A 22,849-nucleotide genomic window follows, 5' to 3' on the forward strand; every position below is an offset into this window, starting at 1 on the left:
TCAGATATGCCCTTTGACCCTGAGTCAATGCTCCTAGTGGGCTTAGATGTGGAATCCCTTTTCACAAGTCTTCCCCAAGATGACACGCTACAGATGCTAGAGGACGTCCTATACGCAGAGGATTGGAAGTACAATACACCGAGGCATTTCATTTTAGAATGCTGCAAGCTAGCACTAAAAGAAAATTTCTTCGAATACGACAACAAACTGTATCTCCAAACCCATGGAATCTCCATGGGTAGTGCTTTTGCGCCGTCGGTGGCAGGACTCTACGTGAGCCATTTCGAGACACAATTTGTCCTCAATGAAACCAACACCTTCTCTTCCAGTATTATATACTGGAAGAGATACATTGACGACATTGTACTAATATGGAGCACTGAACAAGATCTCATTGAATTCATGTCATGGCTGAACACTTTGGACCCCTGGTTAAAATTTACCTATACTTCCAGAACTGTGTGTTTAACGTTGTAGATTCTCCACAACCATTCTGCGGCATTTTTTACAAATATACCTGTGAATAATATGGATAACACTTGCTAGCCCGCTCACAATGTCTAAGTGCATCTGTAGCCAGACCCCCCTGCCCTAATCTCCTTTCAGATAGAATAGTGTAATTACAAGAAATTACCCATGACCTTACCCTCTCTACCTTCCCACAGTAAATCACAATGTTTGTGTAAATTGGCTAATAAGCTAACTCTAACTTCTCTCCTAGATTGCGAAGAGTACATAATTGTCCATAAAATTTTTTTTTATGAGAGATGGATTACCGCACAAGTAGTGCGAGTAGAACTTTCTGTGAAAATTGTATGTCTAATCTTTGTTTGTAAGTCCTGACGAAAGCTCCATAGACCGCTTGGCCCAAGGAGCTGAAACATGTCGACACCCTGTTTGCAATACTATTCGGCTCAGTAACTTGGCCCTCATATAGTATACCTACCATTTTAATTAATGGAGATCTGCCGTGAAATAAAACTACAAAGGTTTTTTTCCATTTTTTAACTTTTTCTTTCCCCCTTTCTGTGGGAAATCCTTTTGTCTCTGGACACTGCTCTCGAGACTGGAGGTGCCTCTGGATGAGGCGAGCAGTTCACACAAATAGGAATAACCCTATGATAACTGCCGGAATGTCAATGTGGGGCTGATGAAACAAATATACAGCAATTCCATCGAACATTAACTTCTTTGAGGGTTTCCTTATTTTACACTGAACCAAAGGTCAAGCAGTGTTACAAGTGTCCTTTTTTGTTTGATTAAAGTACATCATCGTGGGGAAAGAAACGGACACTGAATTTCCTCATCCCTCCCTGTTGATTAACTGTGGCGAGGGATGTCCAGGATGAGTCGTGCTGAGGCGTTCTGAATGCGCTGGAGTCTTTTCTGGAGCTTGGCTGTGGTTCCAGCGTAGAGGGTGTTCCTGTAGTCTAGACGGCTGGTGACGAGGGCCTGGGTGACCGTCTTCCTGGTTTCGGTGGGGATCCATCGGAAGATCTTTCGGAGCATGCGCACGGTGTTGAAGCAGGATCCAGAGATGGCGTTGACTTGCTTGGTCATCGTGAGTGAGGAGTCCAGGATGAAGCCCAGCTTGCGTGCGTGGTCCGTTGGCTTGGGTGTGGTGCCCAGGGCAGGGGGCCACCAGGAGTCGTCCCAGGCAGAAGGAGATGGTCCGAGGATGAGGACTTCCGTCTTGTCTGAGTTCAGTTTCAGACGGCTGATCTTCATCCATTCTGCGACGTCTTTCATTCCTTCCTGGAGGTTGGCTTTGGCGGTGGCCAGGTCGTTGGTGAGGGAGAGGATCAGCTGGGTGTCGTCGGCGTAGGAGATGATGATGAGGTTGTGTTGGCGAGCGATGGCTGCGAGAGGGCTCTTGTAGACGTTGAAGAGGGTGGGGCTGAGTGAGGATCCTTTCGGGACGCCGCATATGACTTCGGTGGCCGTGGATCGGAACGGGGGAGGCGGACTCTCTTCTGGCGAGGAACGAGATGATCCACTCCAGTGCCGCTCCTTGGATTCCGGTGTTGCTGAGGCGCTGTATCAGGGTGCGGTGGCATGCGGTGTCAAAGGCTGCTGAGAGGTCCAGGAGGATGAGGGCAGCAGTTTCCCCGTTGTCGAGCAGGGACCTGATGTCGTCGGTGGCTGCGATGAGGGCGGTCTCGGTGCTGTGGTTTGCTCAGAAGCCGGACTGTGAGGGGTCAAGGGATCCGTTGGTCTCGAGGAAGGCGGAGAGTTGTCTGTTGACGGTCTTCTCGATGACTTTGGCTGGAAAGGGGAGGAGCGAGATGGGGCGGAAGTTCCTGAGGTCAGTGGGGTCCGCGGTGGGTTTCTTCAGGAGGGCACTCAGCCCGGCATGTTTCCAGCTCTCCGGGAAAGTGGCGGATGCAAAGGAGCTGTTGATGATGTTCCGGAGTTGGGGTGCGATGATGGAGTCGGCTTTGTTGAAGATGTGTTGTGGGCAGGGGTCGGTAGGGGAGCCGGAGTGGATGTTGTTTATCAGGCGGGTGGTGTCTTTGGTGCTGACAGGGGTCCAGGTGTTGAGGGTGGTGGTGGGGGGCGTTGGTTCGGTGGTTGGGTGCGTGGTCAGTGCGCCGAAGCTGTTGTGTATGTCGGCGATCTTGTGGTGAAAGAACGAGGCGAGCGAGTCGCAGAGGTCTTGCGAGGGTGTGATGTCGTTGTTGCAGGCGCTGGGGTTGGAGAGCTCTTTAACTATACTGAAGAGTTCTTTACTGTTGTGGGTGTTGTTGTCCAGTCGTTCTTTGAATGTTGTCTTCTTGGTGGTGCAGATCAGCTGGTGGTGTTTGCGGGTGGCGTTCTTGAGGGCTGTCATGTGTTCTGCTGTCTGGTCGTGGCGCCAGGCTTTCTCGAGGGTGCGGCAGGTTTTCTTGGAGTTTTTGAGGTCGTTGGTAAACCACGAGACTTTCCTGCTGCCGGGTCTTTTGGAGGATTTTTCAGTGGTGCGAGTTCGTCGGCGCAGTTGGTGAGCCACTGTGTGAGGTTGCGGGCTGCTTCGTTGGGGTCCGTCGTGTTGGTGGGTGGGTTCTGGCTGAGGGTGGTGATGAGCAGGTCGGCGGTGCTCTTACTCCAGCTTCTGCGGGGAACCTGTTGCGGGTGGTGGTGGGTTGTGGTTCTCCTGAAGTTGAAGTGTTCGCAGCTGTGATCTGTTCAGTGTAGTCCGTGGAGTGGCTGAAGGAGATGTGCTTGCTGGAGGAGAAGATGGGGTCAAGTGTGTGGCCAGCGTAGTGGGTGGGGGTGTTCACCAGTTGTTTGAGTCCGAGGTTGGCGAGGTTGTCCAGCAAGGTGGCGGTGTTGCAGTCCTTGTTGTTCTCCAGGTGGAAGTTGAGGTCCCCTAGGAGGATGTAGTCTGTAGAGGTGAGGGTGTGCGGACTGACGAAGTCTGCGATGGCTTCGCTGAATTGTGTGGGTGGTCCCGGGGGTCTGTAGATGAGGGGGCTTCTGAGGGTGGTCTTGGGATCAGTGTGTATCTGGAAGTGAAGGTGCTCGGCGGCGGTGAGGGTGTCGTCGGAGTTGGTCGTGATGCGGATGGTGTTTCTGTGGACGATGGCAATGCCTCCTCCGGTTTGGTTGACGCGGTCTCTCCGGGTGATCTTGTAGCCATCCGGGATGGCTATGGCGATGTCGGGGGCTGAGGAGGCGTTCATCCAGGTTTCCGTGAGGAAGGCGACGTCTGGTGATGTTGTGTCAAGGAGGTTCCAGAGTTCGACGGCGTGCCTGTGGACGGAGCGGGTGTTGAGCAGGATGCACTTGAGGTGGTTGTTGCTGGTGGCTTGGCGGGTGCGGTGCAGGTTTGGAGGCAGGTGAATTGGCAGGTGAAGGGTCCGTGGGTGCGTTTCGGGTTGGCTCGGTAGCAGGCGGGATTCCGGCCGGCGTTGAGTGCGTGAAGCGTTGCGGCGTCGTAAGTTCAACGGGTGCTCCGCATAGAAAAATATTAATTTAATTATATCCCAGGAGGAAAAAATGCCGACGCGTTTCGATCCCCGTCGTTAATTGATTAAGTTTAATTCTATTCAGGGCGTATGACTGGAGAATATCTAAGACTTCGACTGCCCAATTCGGTAGATCTTAAGTGCTTGGAGATATTGCTTATATCATGCGTTTCAATTATCTTTCATTTTCGTTAGAGGAACGTGATACATTTCGTCTTGCTGGCTTTCCAGGCTAAGGGCAGGAGCCCGATTGCAACATCGTTTTTCTTTTGCTCGAGCCACACGAATGTGTCCGACAAGAAATCGGAAATGTAAGGTTCGTGATAGAAACGAAGCAGCAGCACATGCTTTTAATTAAGAATTAAATTAATATTTTTCTATGCGGAACCAATTGTGTAAAATGTGTTCGCCCTCATAGATACATAACACAATCTTTACCCAGCAGGCAACAGCCCTTAAAATACACAAAGTAATAGTGTTGTAAAAACCAACAATGAGGCTGTGTTTATAAATGACTGGTTGATGTAGAAGATGTTAATTGTTTTTGTAAACAATGTTTGTTTTATGTCTATGTTGAGTATTGTTTCAATTTATGTAATGTGACAGGTAGTCTGTCTCTTTCATTGACCTGTCCTAATAATGTCTAAGTTTGCTTAAAAATTACAAAAAGTAAATGAAGTACTTGAGATTAATTAATTGATTTAATGGTCTAAGTCTGTTTAAATAAACAGCCAATAAAAATGACTGCCAGGATTTATTTTTGATACATGTTATATGGACCCTTCCTGGCCGGTTTCGGGCCAAACACCTTTTCTGTATCCTCAAAGAAAAAGTGGCACAGTTTTGTTCACTAAATCTTTTTCGGGATGGCTTTCTAAGCATTGCTTCGTTGAATTGGAGGTGTTATTGGCGGAATAAAAGTGCTGATCATTGTGTGGCACAGAGTGTAGTATGCATGTATTGTATTCTTTAGTAATAACTAGGTTGCTTTAAGGAATGTCTTACTTATGATCTATTTGGTGTTCTTAGAATTGTGGGCCAGATGCATCAAGCGAAATGCGCTCGCAAAAGGGCCAGATTCTCAGAATCTGGCCCTTTGCGAGTGCAATTTTTGCATTTGGGATGCATCCTCCCAAATGCAAAAATCGCAAATAGAGAATTCGCTAAATTGCGATTGTTTGCATTTAAGGAATCTCAAATTGAGATTCCTTAAATGCAATGCATAAAAGTATCAAAAATAGCGAATTCGCTAATAGGGCACGCAAATTACCACGAAGTACAACTTCATGGTAATTTGCAAAAACTTTGAAAAATGCACTTTTGTGCATTTTTCAAAGTTTCATGTTGCGCACACACATGCCCTAAGGGCATGTGTGTGCGCAACATATGTGCACAGATCACATTCAGGGGTGTAACAGGGTGTCCTTTGGACACCCCTGCACCCTTGAACTCGCAATCTCAATTTGCGAATCGCTAATTGCGATTCGCAAATTGAGATTGTCTTCCCATTCATTCCTATGGGCCTCTAGGCCCATAGGAATTAATGGGGAGGTATTCATTAATTGCGACTCGCAATTTGCGAGTCGCAATTAAGGAATTCTAAGGAATCGCTATTTTTATAGTGATTGCTTGATGCATTCCATTTTGCTATTCCTTATTAGCGAATCCTTATTTTTCGCTAATAAGGAATCGCAAAATGGATGCTTGATGCATCTGGCCCTAAATGATGATATGTTATTCTCATATGTTATTCTCATTCTGAGCCTGTACTCTCAAGTTACTGGTCGTGGGTTATTTACTCTTGGATTAAATGATACTTTAATTATATCATTTCTTGCCTACTTTGGATTTATTCACTTTGAAGAACTCACTACACAGAGGTCATCTTTTCTACCTTTCATTCGTGATATTCCTATTTTTCACTAATATGAGTATACCTCTGTTTTTAGGACTCTGCCGTTTGATGTATTTGTGCGCCGGGCCTCTGAACAGGTTCATCAGCAATACTTCATCTCACAGGTAAGGGCTGCCCAGATAGTTGTCTTTTCTTCTGTCAAAACTTGAATACGTGCTTTGTGAGGGTTTGGTATTTCTGCTCACTGTAGGACAAAGGAGCCCTGGGTCGGTCGTTTTTCTGGGCCAGGTATTGGAGAGAGAGATGCCATGGAGCTGAGTCATTGATTATTAATACCTGTATTTGTCTGTGTTCTATGAAGAGGAAAAACATTCTACCCTACACAAAATACCCACTAACATCTGTCCTTATACAAACATGCAGTAAACATGCATTCTAGGACTTCCTTCCCTCTGATGAACAGGCAAACACTGCTTTTTTTTAACCAAGGACACATCTTGTTTAGAAACCCTATTGGAATTACTTAAGTGTACTAAACATACTATACCAGCTCTGAATTCTCTTTGCCTTTGCCCTTAAACTGCCTACCACAAGCACCCTTATCTCCCCTTCAATGAAAGCTAATAGAATATTGACGATGTTGTCAAGGTTCAGTATCTTGAAAAGCAAGCTGTATCCACGCTTGACTGTCTCACATGAAGACACATATTTATAAACTGCAGCTGTTTGTCTCGCCAATGCCTCTGTTGCTTGGCCTAACTGCAGACCTATGCTTATAATGTGAGTTAAATGCTCTGACCTCATGAAGTTAATTGATGTTTCTCTCTTTAGTTTACACTTTCAAAACAGTTGATACTGTAGATGCACTGTCAAGCATAACCCTTATTAAAATAACCTAACTGTAGTAATAAACAATATTTTGTGTGTTCTTTGTTGTGCCAGTGAGGACATTATTTACATTATGTATAGTTATTATATTTCTCCTTCTTTTTAAGGATGAAAAATATTATTTGAGGTCATTGGGCGAGGATCCGCGAAAGGTAAGTTCTTGGCCACGAAAGAAGGTTTACAGTGTTAAAGTAAGGTATGCTGAGAATTGGTGGAACTGCAACCTGTTCAGATCACTCTGAGTCCATGTTTCTACATCTACATAAGTGGAACTCGTTTCTTCTTCTTTTATTGTGCCATTTTCTTCTCTAGATAGCTTCCTTGTTCTCTGGAAAGCCTTTTTCAGTACAGTTGGATTATACCAGTCTAGCCATGAATTTTGATTTGTAATTATTGTGTTATTTTCTGTCTAGACCAGAGAGGCCAGTGCTGCATCCCCAGAACCCTCAAATTGCCCGCCCACGCGGTGGACGGCCTCCAATATGAAACTACAGCCTGGTTAGCACAGCATATTAGACTAACGGCAGTTTTTACTGTAGACGGAAACAAAACAGTATATTATCAGTAAAGCAGTAGTTTCTATCTGGCCCCTGCTCCCAAAGGCAGCAATACAGGCAGAAGGTTTACATTCCCATTCCTTTTGTAAGGGTGCATATCAGTTACCACCTGTAAGAAAATTATTTTTCTATTTCTTTTTAAAGGGCACACACCACTGGGCAGAACTGCAACATAGCCACAGGCTCAAAGGATCATAAGACCATAGGTTCAGGGGCGAAGCTTAGTCATTTAGATGTGGAGGGTGTGGCGCAGAGATTTCCCAAACATCACTCCCATTGAAACGGCAAAATGGATGAAATTAGAATACAATTTGAAAGGCTTCTCTGCACCACATAAGAGCCATCCAGTCTTTTGTTTATTCTAGGCCTGTTTTGTGAGAGAGGAAAGAGGAAGGGTGGGTGTATACAAGCTCTGCAGAGTTTTTCAGAGGTGCATGTCTGTGCTTTAAGGGCTGATATTTTGAATAAAAACATAACCAAATACACTGCTATCCCGACTTGAGGCCACAGGACCCAACTACACACTCCACAATCCATTTATTAGGGGGAGTGAGGGTAAACCCCAAACACCCCCACCCCTGGAGCTACGCCCCAGCATATGTTCTCCCGTATTTGATCTTCCAGATATTCATTTGTTAATTAATTCTTTTATTGATGTTGAACAATAGTATACATAGTACAAATACATGTGAGTCCACAGTGTAACATTTGTACAGAACCATAGAGTTCTTGTAGGAAATGACCCTTTTGTATGGTCACCCGCCCAATTTTCCCACCAAATGCTGATGGTTATGACTCTGATAGTGTACTGGAGTCTGCTGCCACAGTGCCTAAGCTCTCTCCCAAGTCTGTTATGTTCAATTTGGTAATCCCAAATTGGCAAATACTTTATCCCCTTATAAGCCTGTAGTATATGGTATCAGTACCCAGAGCATAGATGGTAAACTTTTCCCCAGGGCTGAAGCACAGGGTTGTGCCACCCTGAGTGACTTAAGTAAAATACTGACAGTAGGCCTTCTGTTGCAGACTGCAGGAGCAGTGTAAAATGCTCAAACTCAACTGTGCTATCACCAGGGGTGGCCCCTCCTAAACAGTGGATTAGGGTTGCACCCGTTGCTGGAAGCGCAGCAGGCAAACACAAATAAATAAAATGACGTAATAATGACTGCGTTCAGCGCGAGAGTGAGGGCAGGGAAAGGGGCTAAATTATGCGATTGCAGGATTTAAAAACATTTTTTATTGCGTTCCATCTGAAATTCTTCTTCCAATTATCACTTTCATAAGAGCACTGCATGCATGTTGCAGACATGTTGTTAAGTAATATAGAAACTGGCCATAGAGTCCATGGAAGTTTCAACATTTCTAATTTGACCCAGGTCACGGAGCACAGTAGTCTAGCCAAATGTTGAAACCGTCCGAAATGGTATAGGACACAGAATTCTGCAGTACATATAGGCATTGTGGTAGGAACATCATGTTCGCTAATGATATTCTGCCCTTAGTTGAAAAGGCAATGCCTTTCAGAATTCCACAGAGTGCTCGTGCCCCCTAACCACTCTTTCCATGTCGAGGGTAAAATGAGCAGTGGTGTCAAGTGTGACCTGGATTCCCAAGTATGTAAAATTCTTAGTTTCGAGTGCAGTTACCTGATAGGAGAGGGAGCTAGCCGCAAGCCCACCAAGTCTATCCAGGGGGAAGAGATTGGATTTGCTGTAGTTCGTTTTTCGTCCAGAGACTTTAACAATCTTTGACAGTTCAGCAAGGAGGAGTGGCACTGATTGCAGAAGATTTTTTAAGTAAATCAGTTTGTCATCTGCATAGAGCGACGCAATGCGTTTTGGGAGTCCTAACTGTATTCCTCATTGTGTCATAGCCACTTGCTGTCTACTGGCCAACAGCTACACGGTGAGCGCTGTTGGCCTGTATTCCTGAGAGTATTCTCCTTGCATGTATTCTATTCCATTCTATTTTTGGAGGTTTCTTAAGCACCTGGCTACCCAAAAGGGCCTCCCAGCGCTAAAACAACCAAGTATTATGCAGAAAGGATCAGATTAAAAGAGGGTAAATAAAATCATGGTTAAAAAGGGGTGGTCTTTAACAATTTCCTGGGAGCTAACAGGCAGCTCTGACGGGTGCCTCACTCTATCAACCCATCTGAAATCCATCCCCCATGCGTAGACTCGCTGTTGGCTCAGCATACAAGAGTCTGACACAGCCTATGAAGGAGGGCCAAAATCCTATCTATTCCATGGCGAGCCAGGTATATTTTCAACCCACCATGTTGAAGGTGTGTTCTGCCTCTAATGTCCCCAAGGCGTAGTCTTTGGAGGTCGCAAGTATACGCATAATATGTGTTAGTAGCATGATGCTATGAATTGTACTCCGGGCAGGATAAATCCCATTTGGCATTCGCGAATGAGGGATCTTATTAGGGTCATAAGTCTATTCCCCAGGGTTTTGCTGAGCAACTTTACATCTGTATTTAACAGGGGTCATTATGCTGATAACTAATTTGGGTCCATCTCCGCTTTAGGAATTAAAATGATCATGGCTTCTTTCGGGAACGGGGGAGTCCTCTTGATTCCTGTGCCTCCTTAAAAGCACTCCATAATCTTTCTAGGAGTACTATGGGTATTAGTTGGATTAGGCGTAACCCCTTGCTAAGCAATCCCTGCATTTGTCATTTATTCTCTCCCTGGTCACCATGTCTGCTCCTTCCACTTAGCGCAGCCCCAAAACTTGTCTGTGGGGATTTACTCTTTTTTAAAAACCTTGCCAACTTCCAGCTAGATTTGTCACCATCTCTAAAAAGTTGTTTGTCTAGCTTAATCCATGTCTCTGCAAGCAGTCGTTTGGTTTCCACTAATTGATCTGTTTTATTTGGATAGTGTAGTACCTCTTTTTCTTATTTTTTAATAACTTTATTTTAATTTTCGAGGCACGGAAAATGAGAATTGCAGAAGATATGTATCACATACAAGCATTTTGACTGGCTGAATTAGTTGGAAGACTTATAAAACTGCTGAGCTTCAAATTTCGTCCTCATGAGGGAGGCACAATTGTCCTTTGATCAAAATTTTAACTTGGATCACAGAGCTACCATGTTGTTTCTTTGTGTTCAATCAAGTCAGTAGCATCATTATCTTTCACTGGGAAGGATAGATCACATTCGAGAGCAATGAAGTTCATCACCCAACAGGGCAGGGTTTCTTCCATCACTTGGGTTTTCTTCATGTGGGTATCAAGGGGAAACCACAATGTCAAATTTGTGAACTTTGTCATGTACAATGACAGATTTCTCCATGGTAAAAACAGCCCACACCTTTCCCCACCGCATATTGATTGGCAGAGCCATTGACTTTTTCTACACCTGGGCAATAAACATACTAACCGCGAGTAGCAGATGAGATATAAGCTTCTCCCACACCATGGTCAAGGGGAAGATGCTATCTTCCCCAGTGTCTCCCATTAATAACACCAGCAGCGGGAGTGGCAGGATGACATCTTGCTCTAAAATGTGACAGGTTTTTAATCTTGAATGTCTTAATGTGAGTGCAAGACCACCATGTGTAGAGCACAGGGCCTCGTTACCTGCATCCCCTCACACGTGTGTGTGTGTGGGGGGGGGGGTACCTTTTGAGTTTCAAGTTTATATGCATTTGCCCTTTGTTGAATACACAGGGAAGATTTGACCACTCTCATCAAAATTTCCAACCAGGTCTCCCCTGAAATCTCTAACACTAGATCCCTTTCCCAATTCAGTGCATAGTTATATATTGATAATAGCTTGACGGCCGGGATGTACAACTAAAGCTCCGACCTTATTCAACTTGTACACAGCGGATCTTGGGGAAGAACTATTGAAAGGTAGAACCTTTCCACCAACGCTAGGCCAGAAAAAATTACTAATAATACTGTTCGCAGACGACTTGGTCTTGACGGACCAGACCTGCTTTGGGATGAGGAGGGCCCTGGATATTTAATACACATATAATATGCGCAACACTCTCCATGCGAATGATGGGAAAACAAAAGTCCTGGTTTTCAGCCAATGCCCCAATAAATGCCAACTCAAATGGCAACTCAGTCCACTAAAAGTAGACCCGGCCTCCAAATACAATTACCTCGGAGTTTGGCTGACGGACACAGGAAAAAAACACTGCAGGCAAAGGCAGTAGAAGGCAAAGCAGCAAAAACCACGTATGCTTTACCAACGCTTCATCATAAACTAAACAGCCATTCGGCTGAGGCAATTCGAAGAGTCATTGGGGCTAAACTTGTACCAACAATAAGTTATGGACACCTTGCCTAGTCAGGAAGGCTAACTGAGACATTAGAGAGGAACCACACATTGTCATATATGAAAATATTTCGCATGCCAAATAACACTCGGCGCACTTTATACCGTCTGGAATTCAATCTAGCTGACATGGACAAAGCATGCAGAAAAGACATAATCAACTGCTATCTTCAGGTGAGCTGGTAAGATCCTGAATCTTTGCGGGGTGCCCTCGTGGCAATGTATTTGCACAAAAAAAGCGCCTGGGCGAAGTACCTGGTCATAGCTGGATTACCGTTAAATCTGGATCCAGCACTCTTGTTAGCCCTCCCAATCATCAAAGTGCAACTAAAGAACAAACTAAGGCACATGCCAGAAAAACCTTGAGGGTTTTGGACTTAAACCAGGCAAGAAGCATCAGAGGCGTAGAGGAGCTTGCAGTCTCCCATGAAGCCTCTCTTTGCCAACCATACCTGTGAGCAGCATTCAGAAACATCCTATCAGTTAGGCTACTAACAACGCCCGTTAAGGAGTACAGAGCACATTGGGCAGGAGCAATGTAGGCTGTGTAAATACCATTCTGAATCGGTTGCCCATATTGTATGCTGCTGTGCAAGCTTACTACAACAGAGATGCAGGTACTTAAGGCCTGTCTTCATGCAGCATGAGATAAGATCATGCAAGGAAGCACTGCCGCTTTCTCCCTGCTTACTCCCTGCTTTCTCCAAATGCCTAGAGAGACACGTCCACTCGGTCTTATCCACCTTTGCGGAAAACAACTCGCTCTTGCACCCTATGCAATCGGGTTTTCGGGCTGGTTTCTCAACCGAAACCACCCTCCTAGGAGTTACAGAACATATCCGGAACCTCCTTGATAATGGTCAAACGGTCGTGCTCGTGCTCTTAGACCTGAGCGCGGCCTTTGACACCATAGCCCACGAAACACTCATCAAGGCGTTATACAGAATCGGTGTCCGTGGGAAAGCGCTCGAATGGATCCGGTCCTTCTTGGCTCAACGGACATTCCAAATTACAACCTCCTTGGCCTGCTCCGACACTTTCAAAGCCCCGCACGGAGTGCCACAGGGATCTATCTTGAGCCCTCTGTTTTTTAATCTTTACCTCAGACCCCAGCCGACCTAGCGGAAAGATCCGGACTTACCCTCATGACCTACGCCGATGATTCCCAAATAATTTTCTCCCTATCAGAATCTTGCCCATCATTTCCGTCCCTCCTCAAAATAGGGCTTCAAAACATCCTGAATTGGATGACAAGAAATCAACTAAAGCTTAACGGAGACAAAACAGAGATTCTTCTCTTAGGGAAACAACGAGATCTCTGGAATCCCTCACACTGGCCCAACCAAATGGGCAATCTTCCCACCCCAGTTACTCAAGTACGTAATTTGGGAGTCATCATGGATAGCTCCCTCTCCATGAACCAACAGGCCAGCAAAGTTGTCGGCCTATGCCTTACCATCATCAAATGGCTGAGGAAAATCCTCTGGATGCTGCCTTCCTCCACTCAAAAAACCGTAGTCAATGCCCTCATAACATCACGGCTTGACTACGGCAATATTCTGTACCTTGGTTCCAACAAAGCTGTAGTCAATAGACTACAGCTTGTCCAAAACGCAGCTGTTCGACTATTGTGCAGAATCCCCAAAAATTCGGGAGTCTCGAGCTACCGCTGTGAACTCCACTGGCTCAGGGTAGAAAGCAGAATCCGTTTCAAAGCCCTGAACTACATGTTCAGAATCAAAGCTGGTACTGCACCCAAATACCTTCTAGCGTTGGCTCATCCTTACACTCCCAAGCGAAACCTTCGATCACAATCAGCTGCCAACTTCTGCGTACCGAGATTCAAACTGGCAAAAATGGGAGGCAGATCTTTTGCCCACCTTGGACCATCCCTCTGGAACGCACTCCCTCCCTTCATTCGAAAGGAGGAAAACCATGCTAGGTTTAGAAGGCACGTAAAGACTTGGCTTTTCGAACAATAACTAGAATAGCCAGAAATTCCTTGCCCTCATTTTGCTGTGTCTCGGCGCTGGGAAACCCTTTTTGGGTAGCTGTTGCGCCTTACAAATTAAATATAAATAAATATATACACATCTGTTACTCCAGAGGACCTAGCACAGTTTGGCAAATTCTTCCCGGAAGCAGGTAGATTACTACGAGATTCTGGATTAACAATGAGGGCCATCCGCTAAGGACAATTGACAATTTTATATACCTCTTATGGCATTCCCACTCGTCCGCACGTCTGACCTCAATAAAATTACAGGTCTTCGAGTTGCTATTCGCATAAGCTCGTGCAATTCTATCAAGTTTGTAAATGCTGTTCTGGCACTCATTTAAATATTTGTGTACTCCCATTTTAAAATATTTGCGTACTTGCACAGATCTTAATTTAGATTTATCCATTGTATGTGGCATCCTTGCTTGCACCAGCTATTTTAATGGACTGAATTGTCACAACAACCACAACAATTTTTTAATACATTTTCATATAAGGTTTCGTAAAGGATTCACTCAAAAACCGCTGACAGCTAACTACAGACTAAATTTATTTTATGTTTTATCCCATGAATGAACTTTGCAATCATAGCTATGGTTAGCCTTGAGTCAAATAATGTACTCAAATAATATATAATGTCCAGTTTATTTCCATACAAGGAACTAACGTTTTAATTATGCTTCTTTCAATTATGAATTTTGCTGCTCTATGTTTTTACTATACTAAAAATTGTTAGTTTTAATTAACTTAACAAAATCATTGACAACTAAAGCCATGTAATGCCTTTGTATCTCAGATTGTTAGCGAATAATCTCTAGATCTGTTTTACTCTACAAGTATTTTCTTTTGTCTCTCATTTGACAACCTAGTGTAATATCTGAGATAGGTGAAAGTCGTAGTCTTTCGTTAAATCAATTTAACTCTGTTAGCCTCACATGTCACAAGATCTCCATTTTCAAACAAGTCTACTTGCCGCAGTGGATCATTCTTGTTCCAGACATGAAACCCGGGGTTTGAAAGGCCCAGAGGGGTGTAAGTATTTTGCATAATTGTTGTAACTGGGAAAGTATATGTTGTGGAGTCCTTCCTTCATGCTCTCTGTGCCAGTATTCCAGGAGGCTAGGAGAAGATTGGAAAAGTGTGTGCGCTTTGGGTCGGATCTGGTGGCAAGCCCTCCAGTATAGTGGAGTACTCATGTTAGAAAATTCTTGCACAGCTTATATCCATAATTTTGTATCCAGATTAAAATGCCAGTCTACTGTTGGCCGAATTTGGGCCACCTGGATATTTGTTTATTTGATTATGTTGTTAGGCGCGGTAATGTTTCTTCCATAACTTCTAGTGTTTTATCCTTCCACACACGCTCAACATCTTTACTGCCTCTTTTCCTAGTTCCATCAGTGTTTTCTCAGTGTCCAGGAGTATGCGCTCTAGTTGCATTCTCACTCTGTGACCTGAGACATGCATTTCCCTCATGGCTACTTTCTAAGCTTTCCATTCCATTGCTCTGCATTCGCCTGTCTCGCCCTTGTTGAGAAAGAACTGCAGTGTGTAGTCTTGTATGCTTGAGGAAAATGCTCGGTCAGCCAGCACTTCGGTTCCAAGTCTCCAGTCTAGTATTTTAGGTCTGATAAGTGAATGTATTAACGAGAGGCCTAGTTGTAAGTGGACAGAAAGGAATCTCTTTAAATAGGTAGCGTCTCTGAAATTCACCAGCTCTTGCATTTTCTCCATTATAAAATCTATTCTACTGTGCATGCTAGGAATATGAAAATAATAGAAGTATATTTTTTGGTCAGATGGTGGTATCTCGAAGCACATCTATTAAGTAAAAACCCCTCATTACATTTTCTAACATTATTTCAATTCCGGATGTTGTGCTAGGTTTGTGGGAAGAATGTGTCCATTTACCCATTCAGGACATAATTTAGGTCTCGCATCCACATTTCCATAATACCCAGGTACGGAGAAGCTGCCTGTACTGCTTCACCAAAGAACATTTTATAATCAATATTTGGTGAATATACACTTACTAGGCAGCTTTCAATGTCATACAGGAGATATAAGAAATTATGTATGTACTATACTACGTCCTGTTTTGAAATGGAACACCAGCTACACTCAACCTTTAGAGTAGTTAGAATAGCTAGTTGTGAAAATATGCCTCTCCATTTCTTTCTCAGTTTTTCTGGGTCAGGATTAAGCAAGTGAGTTTTTCTCGAGATTAGCGATTAGTATTTTTGGGTGCTTAAGGTAAGCTAACACCCTGTACCTCTTAAGATATACATTTAGGTCTCCTACATTCCATGTTGGCAATGCCCTCTGTATTCCTCTCTTTCTCTAGTACTGGACCTAAACATCTGGTTTCGGGTTAGGCATTTTCCACGGCCCCTTACTTGTATGTATACCACTGTGCATTGTGTGATACTGACAACTCTCAGGTTCTATCAATTGCTGTGAAACTTTTATTAAGCATATTGTTCTCTATTCAAGCTATGTATGCCCCTCACCCCCACTCCCACCCAAGGGCAAGGCACTATCACCTATAAAACAGAGCCTGTAATTGGGCACCCATTCAGCTAGGTGTGGCTGCCTCCGTTCAGCCGGGGATGGAGATTGCCATTCAGACCCTTCTTTACCCTTCAACTACAGCAAAAAAAAGGAAAATATTGGGTGGAAGACTTCTTTTCACTTTTCCTGTAGTCACAGTGTGAAGAGTCATCCAACGATAGATTACACAGAAAGTGACTAATAGATATTTAACCAGTAATTTGAGGACTGTCTATGGCGGACCCGGGGGCATAAATGCGTATTCCACCAAGTCGTTTAGAGATGTCCCGCTGTCCTTGTAGGGGTTTAGGGTAGGTGTCTCTTTCCCCATCCCACTACTATTCTGGAATTGTTACTTCCCACGTCATGGCACACACATTTTATGGAGTGTCTCGATATCTTATCAGTGTATATACCTCACCACATCTGTCAGGAGATCAACGTTTTTGTTTATCCCTGTTATCTTTTACTAGCTAGGTTTAAAGTTCAACATTGAGGTCCATATCTTCACCCCTCGTGTTCAGGTGGGTCCAGTGCCGTCCCACATCACCAGCAGGTCCACACTTTCTCTGGTGTGTCAAAGAAGTTGCTTTTCCCATTCACTGTAATTCAGAGGCTTGTCGGGTAGACTAGCATGTATTTGAGTTTAAATATCCACAGCTTTTGCTTCTCTTTTAGGAATGCTGTTTGCGACTGTCCTTTCTTCATGTAGAGGGAGGAGCCAGCTTCACTCGCTCAAGCCTTGGCTCTCAGAGATGCGATGCCAGCTCCAACTGGCTGCTGTAATGAGAGTGGCACAGTCTCTGTATGTTTCTGCTATGTGGCTGCAGACTGACTCGGCAGGGTTTGAATCAATATCTTGAAGGGTTAGAGAGGGGAAGTCAGAGCTCTTCTGTACTACAACTTGTAGGCCATCCTGCCAGGCCACAGCTTCAGATCTTCCTGTTATTCTTAAGTATTTTCTATCTCTTAGTTAGAAAAACTCTAGGAATCATCCCTAACATGAGAGAAAGGCCAAAATATGTTTTAACGTCAAAGCAACACAGTTTCTTCTGCACACATAGGTTAGGTGTTTCTTAATCATCTTGATTTGCAAGTGCATACTGAATGCGAAAGTACCTTGTTATAGGCTCTGGAGATAGGACTAGCAAAAAGGCACACGTCATTCTACTTTCCGTGGAAAACAGAGCAAAGGTCAGCAATAGGTAGCAACTTACAGTTATGATGGTCGGTCAATAATCAGTATTTCAAATCACACAGAACTTTTGATGGTACCACTAGCTGTCAGCAACAGTTGGCTCTATTTCCTGCATATATTGGATGCCATCATCGTGCTGTGGTTGTGCCATTAGTCCTTAGCAAGACCACAAATCAAGGGCTGGTGAATCATGTTTATGTGTGAAGGGCACTGGATTAAAAAAAAAATCACATTCTATTGGTTTCCAATTCAAAGGTATCTAGGATAATAATAATGATAATAATAATAAGGTATCTTATAGAGCGCATAGTTACTTCAATTGAAGAGTCCCAGAGCTAAGGTTTCTATCCTGGTATCCAGAACGAGAGAACCACAAAAGGATCGATTAGATAGCTCTAAAGAGCCAAGTCTTTAGATTTTTCGAAAAGGATAACAGTTTATTCCTGCCTAAGCAGAGGAGGAAGAGAATTCCACATCGTAGAAGCCATGAAGCCAAAGGAGCATCCTCCGATGCAAGCCCTTTTAATGATGGGTATAACTGCCAGAGAAGCTCCAGCTGACCTCAGATTTCTGAAGGGAGGCCTAGTGCCCCCATAGCTATCACACTCCTTTAGCCCTGATGACCGTTGTAAACGGGTTGTGTTGTGAGTGAGGGATCATATATATATACTGGGCCCAGGGCCGGACTGGGATTCAAAACTGGCCTTTGCAAACTGCTTGGCCAGCCCCCCATGGCTTTGGGTGTGCAGCCAAGCTTTTTACCAGGGCCGGTTTCTGCCGATTTCATGATAGCGGCCAATATTGAGCCATGCTGCAAAAACGCCATGTAACAAAATCGGCCCCCAGGGTCCCAAAACTGGCCCGACCCTGGCGGGCCACCTGGGAAATGCCCGGTGCCCGCTATGGCCAGTCCGGCCCTGACTGGGCCTCAATAGAGTGCCCGTGATTACTGCACAGTCTAATCTACACCAATTTGTGGGAACCTCTGTTGTTATTTGAGCCCATTAAAAAGTAATCGGGCGGCCTCCTCTGGAGGATGAACCATTTGTCTGACAACCCTTAGGCCCTGGGTGTCTTAAGTATGGGTCTGAAGAGTGTGTCTCTGATCATACTGTTGCATGCTGTCCTCTTTGACCCTACCAGACTGGTATTCTCCCAAGGAGACAGCCCTGTGGATTGCCTCAAATGTGAGCTACAGATTAAGCAGCTGAAGCCCTCCACAAACTTGATGCTATGGGAAAACTGGACAGCAAGCAGTCCAGGCTTACTTTTGAGGGCAATAAAAATGGCTTGATATCCCATGATCGTGACTGATTCTCCCACGCCCTCTTTCCCCCGACCTCTCTTGATGCATTACTAATGAAGATACCACGGTTGCCAAATCATTACTGTTAGAAATGAGAGGCAGCCTGGCAACAATCAACACCAAAATAGACTCTCTGACTGAAAGACGGGATGACATGAAGGAGCGCCTTGTCTGTCAGCATACCTGACATGGTGGAGCAGCGGATCTCTGACATTGAAGATGATGCTGCGCTACAATCAAAGCTCCAAAAAAAATTCAAACTGGAATTCGAAAAAGTGAAAGCCGAGAAATAAGATTTAGAATCCAGCTCTTGCAGATGCAACCTGCATCCCAGATTCCTCCAACATTCATTGAGCACCGTCATGTGTTGAAAAACGCCGATAGACATTTTTGGCAGAGATCATCCCTCTCCAGTGTTTGTTGTGGAGAGAATTTATCGTGCCACCATGCCTGCTCATTGAAAAACTGTTCAATCACAGGGACAGAGATAACATTCGTAAGAAGATTGGTGAAAATCGTAAGTTACTAATTATTCCACACCACATATTCATGCCTTAGTGTGTATGCTTCTATTGATTAGGGTTTCTCAAGCAGCCTGGTCCTGAAGAAAGCCAGTGTGACTCACACGGCACAAATAATTGGCTGAAACATGTCGACCTAACATTAGGATGTGGGAGACCTTTATTTTCTCTCTTTACATCCACAATCACTGTTTTTTCCACGGGACGGATTCCTTTAAGGTAGATTTCACTCATTCACAAATTCACTATGTTACACAAAAAAACAGCTCTGCTCTGGTCAAGCACCCTAGCACTTCTGAGATGCCTTAGGATTCTTGGATGGAAACCCAATGATGAAGCAAGCAACCAACTAGGTTGGTGGGTGAAGATTCTTTTAAAAAACCAATGGTTTGTCTGATACATGAGGGAAAGACATTAGTGACAGTATATGGGGATGGTAGCGAGCTCATTTTCGGTTGTTTGTGATATTGATAAGGGGAAGAAGACCAGGCTTACCTCATCTTCTCACTCTAAAAACTATGTTTATATTGGTACAATAAATACTAAAGAAATATATTCCTTGCCCTTTCACTGAATTACAACCCTCAGTTGAAGCTAACGAATGAACCTGGGGGATCAGACAGCCACTCTTCAGGGAATTACATATTCTTGGTGATCTCTTTGTTAGTGAGCGCTTCATATGCCGACTACTTGGGTAATACCACTCCCAACCCAATACATACACTGATTTGTGCAGACTCCAATACTCTTTGAGGGATCCTTGTTTCTCTTTCCCAGCTGAGCGACCTGAATGGCAGCTGCTCACAATGCATCTGACAAATCCTTTATCCTCTAGTACTTGTGGGGCTAACTCAGCCCTTGAGCACCGAATTACATGGGAGAGGTATTGTTGGAAACGTGAGAAACTCCCCTTTCCAATGGTACCCTTCCTTAGTGGATCCCTGCTTGGGGATCGCCCCAAGTTGTTTTGTGCTAGATAAGGGGGCATCTGCGTTTTTGGTCCCGGGCTCAGTGGCTCACTTGTGCCATTTTTGGGGAATGCAGGGTGGGTGGAAGTTTGTGGCTTCCCACAGATTTCAGAACTTTCCATCACAGAAATATGAGGAAAATGTGTTAGTTTGTTTGACAAAGTTTGAGGTTTGCAAGAGATTCTGGGTAACAGAACCTGGTGAGAGCTACACAGGTCAGCTCATCCTGGATTCCCCTGGATGTATGGTTTTCAAAAATGTATAGGTTTGCTAGATTTCCTTAGGTGCTGGCAGAGCTAGGGTTCAAAATCCACAGCTAAGCACATTGCAAAAAAAGGGTCAGTTTTCAATGGAAAAATGTGATGTGTCCACATTGCATTGTGGGTGTTTCCGGTCATGGGTTCTAGTCCCAACCACACAAGTGAGGTACCATTTTTATAGGGAGACTTTGGTAAACGCTGGGTGATTGAAAGTTTGTGCCTCCTCACAGATTCTAGAACTTTCCATCACAGAAATGTGCGTAAAATGTAGTTTTTTTGACTGAGTTTGATGTTTGCAAAGGATTCTGGGTAATAGAACCTGGTGATAGCTACACAGGTTACCCTATCCTGGATTCCCCTGGATGTCTAGTTTAAATTTTTTTCATAGGTTTGCTAGGTTTCCCTAGGTGCCGACTGAGCTAGGGTCCAAAATCCACAGCTAGACACATTCCATAAAAAGGGTCAGTTTTCACAGGAAAAATGTGATGTGTCCATGTTGTGTTTTGGGCCATTTTCTGTCGCAGGCACTGGGTCAACCCTCACACGTGAGATAGCATGTTTATCAGGAGACTATGAGGAACACAGAATAGTAGAACAAGTGTTATTACCAATTGACATCCTTAGCATTTCTGCCATCCAAATGTAAGACCATTTGTAAAAAATAAGTTATTTTGAAAAATGACCCCTAATTCACCTGCTTGTATGGGTACTGACAATTTTGGAGATGTGCAAATAACAACTACATCTAAACTCTATATTTTGTTCCTATTTCTGAAATATTTTTCACTTGTTATATTTCACCAAATTAATTTCTTTATACCCGGTACACAATGAAAAACAATTCAAGACGCTGCTCAGTTACTGTCTATGGGTTCTATATATCCTTGCAACCAGAAGGGCCCTGCAGATGTAACTGTATATTTCTTGCAAAAATCTGTCATACTTCGAAGAAGTTACAGGTGAAAACGTTGACATAAATTGCTGGGTTTTTTTCAACTCAATTTCAATATTTTTTCATTTTCAACTGTTAGTTTCTATAAGAAAAACCTTGAAGGATCTACAAATATGACCCCTTGCTGAATTTAGAATGGTGTCTACTTTTTAGGAATGTATAGCTTTCTGGGATCCTTTATTGATTTCACACCCATTTCTACCACTAACTGGAAGGAGTATGAAAGCACAAAAATAGGTTATGTCCCAGTAAAATTTCAAAACTGTGTAGAAAAGTGTGGTTTTCTGACAAAAGTCGGCTTGTCCCTAAAAGCTGAGAAGATGATTTCAGCACCACGAACCCTTTGTTGATACACTTTTCAGGGAAAAAACAATACGCTTTCTTCTGCAGCACTTTTTTCCTATTTTATAAAAAAATTATTCTGGGTCTCCTCCAAGGGAATCCACAAAGGTACCTTTAGAATCCTCAAGATTCTGGAAGAAAACGAAGCAAATTTGGCCTGGATGCCTTATGTGGACAAAAGGTTACAGGGGCCTAAGTGCAAACTACCCCAAATAGCCCAAAAAATGCTTAGCACGGGGGTGAGGCTGAGGCCTAGCAGCGAAGGGCTTAAAAATGTCTCCCCCAATGGTAGGCTCAGGCTCATCCAACTTAAGTATATTTACAGAGCATATAATACTCCTAAACCATGATGTGCTGTGGCCTCTCTACTTACACTAATTTCTGGCAATGTGGCGGCCCAGAGGCAAGATGTTTACTTGTGACCTGGTCCTGTCCACAGGTATACTCTTACTGGCAAACTCTTTGTAAAGAACTCTTAAGTGATGACCACTCCAGATTTTTCTATCACACCTATGATACTCTATGGATATGTCAAGGAAATTGCTTAACCCTACCGCAGATATGTTGCATTGGCCCTTATGGTAGGCAAAAGGAGAATAGTCATGAATTGGAGAGGAGTAAGTGTACCTAGGTATGCTCACTTGCTCCGACACCTTACCACATGCTCTATTAATACTGATCCATATTGTAAACTGCTGCCTCCTTCTTCCTGACCTTGTGACTTAGGCGGACCACTTAATGCCTATGTTGCCCACCTCAACCAGCTCCCCTGCCCCCATACCTCATAGATATATACGTAGATGTATAGCTTCATTGAACAGATATGTTCATTACTGTGTGAGTTGTGTATACCATGCAGTACATTGTGAAGGATTTCTTTGCTGTGATAAAATGTGGCTGTTATGCCATATCTGTTGTATACGAATGCCTGTATTTTGTTTACAATTAAAATAAATGTTTAAAATAAAAAGTGAAAACATTTTATGAACCATCAATAGGAGTAGATTATCCTGTGTAGCCAGTCAAACGTCTACTTCGCTTCCTCAGAAATGCTAGACATGTTTTCTACAGTGCATTGCATTTTGGATACTTTTATTATGTGTGCGTAGCCCAATATGAATCCAGATTACACATCTATGAAGGAATCTGTTTCAGAGAATTCCCCGTGTGTAGTTGTTCAAGTCTCCAGTACTGGAACAACGATCT

General features: G+C 43.9%; 1 protein-coding gene across 1 annotated transcript in view; it reads left to right on the plus strand.

Moving 5' to 3' along the window:
• TYW5 (tRNA-yW synthesizing protein 5) overlaps positions 1 to 22,849 on the plus strand; it is a 167,406-nt gene that overhangs the window by 64,455 nt on the left and 80,102 nt on the right. Inside the window, exons 3-4 of the mRNA XM_086955469.1 lie at positions 5,897 to 5,966; positions 6,798 to 6,842. Coding sequence (XP_086811595.1) covers positions 5,897 to 5,966; positions 6,798 to 6,842 — 115 coding nt within the window. The remainder of the gene's footprint in view (positions 1 to 5,896; positions 5,967 to 6,797; positions 6,843 to 22,849) is intronic.

Source organism: Lissotriton vulgaris, chromosome 2_1, assembly GCF_964263255.1.
Source record: "Lissotriton vulgaris chromosome 2_1, aLisVul1.2, whole genome shotgun sequence".
Taxonomy (NCBI): Eukaryota; Metazoa; Chordata; class Amphibia; order Caudata; family Salamandridae; genus Lissotriton; species Lissotriton vulgaris.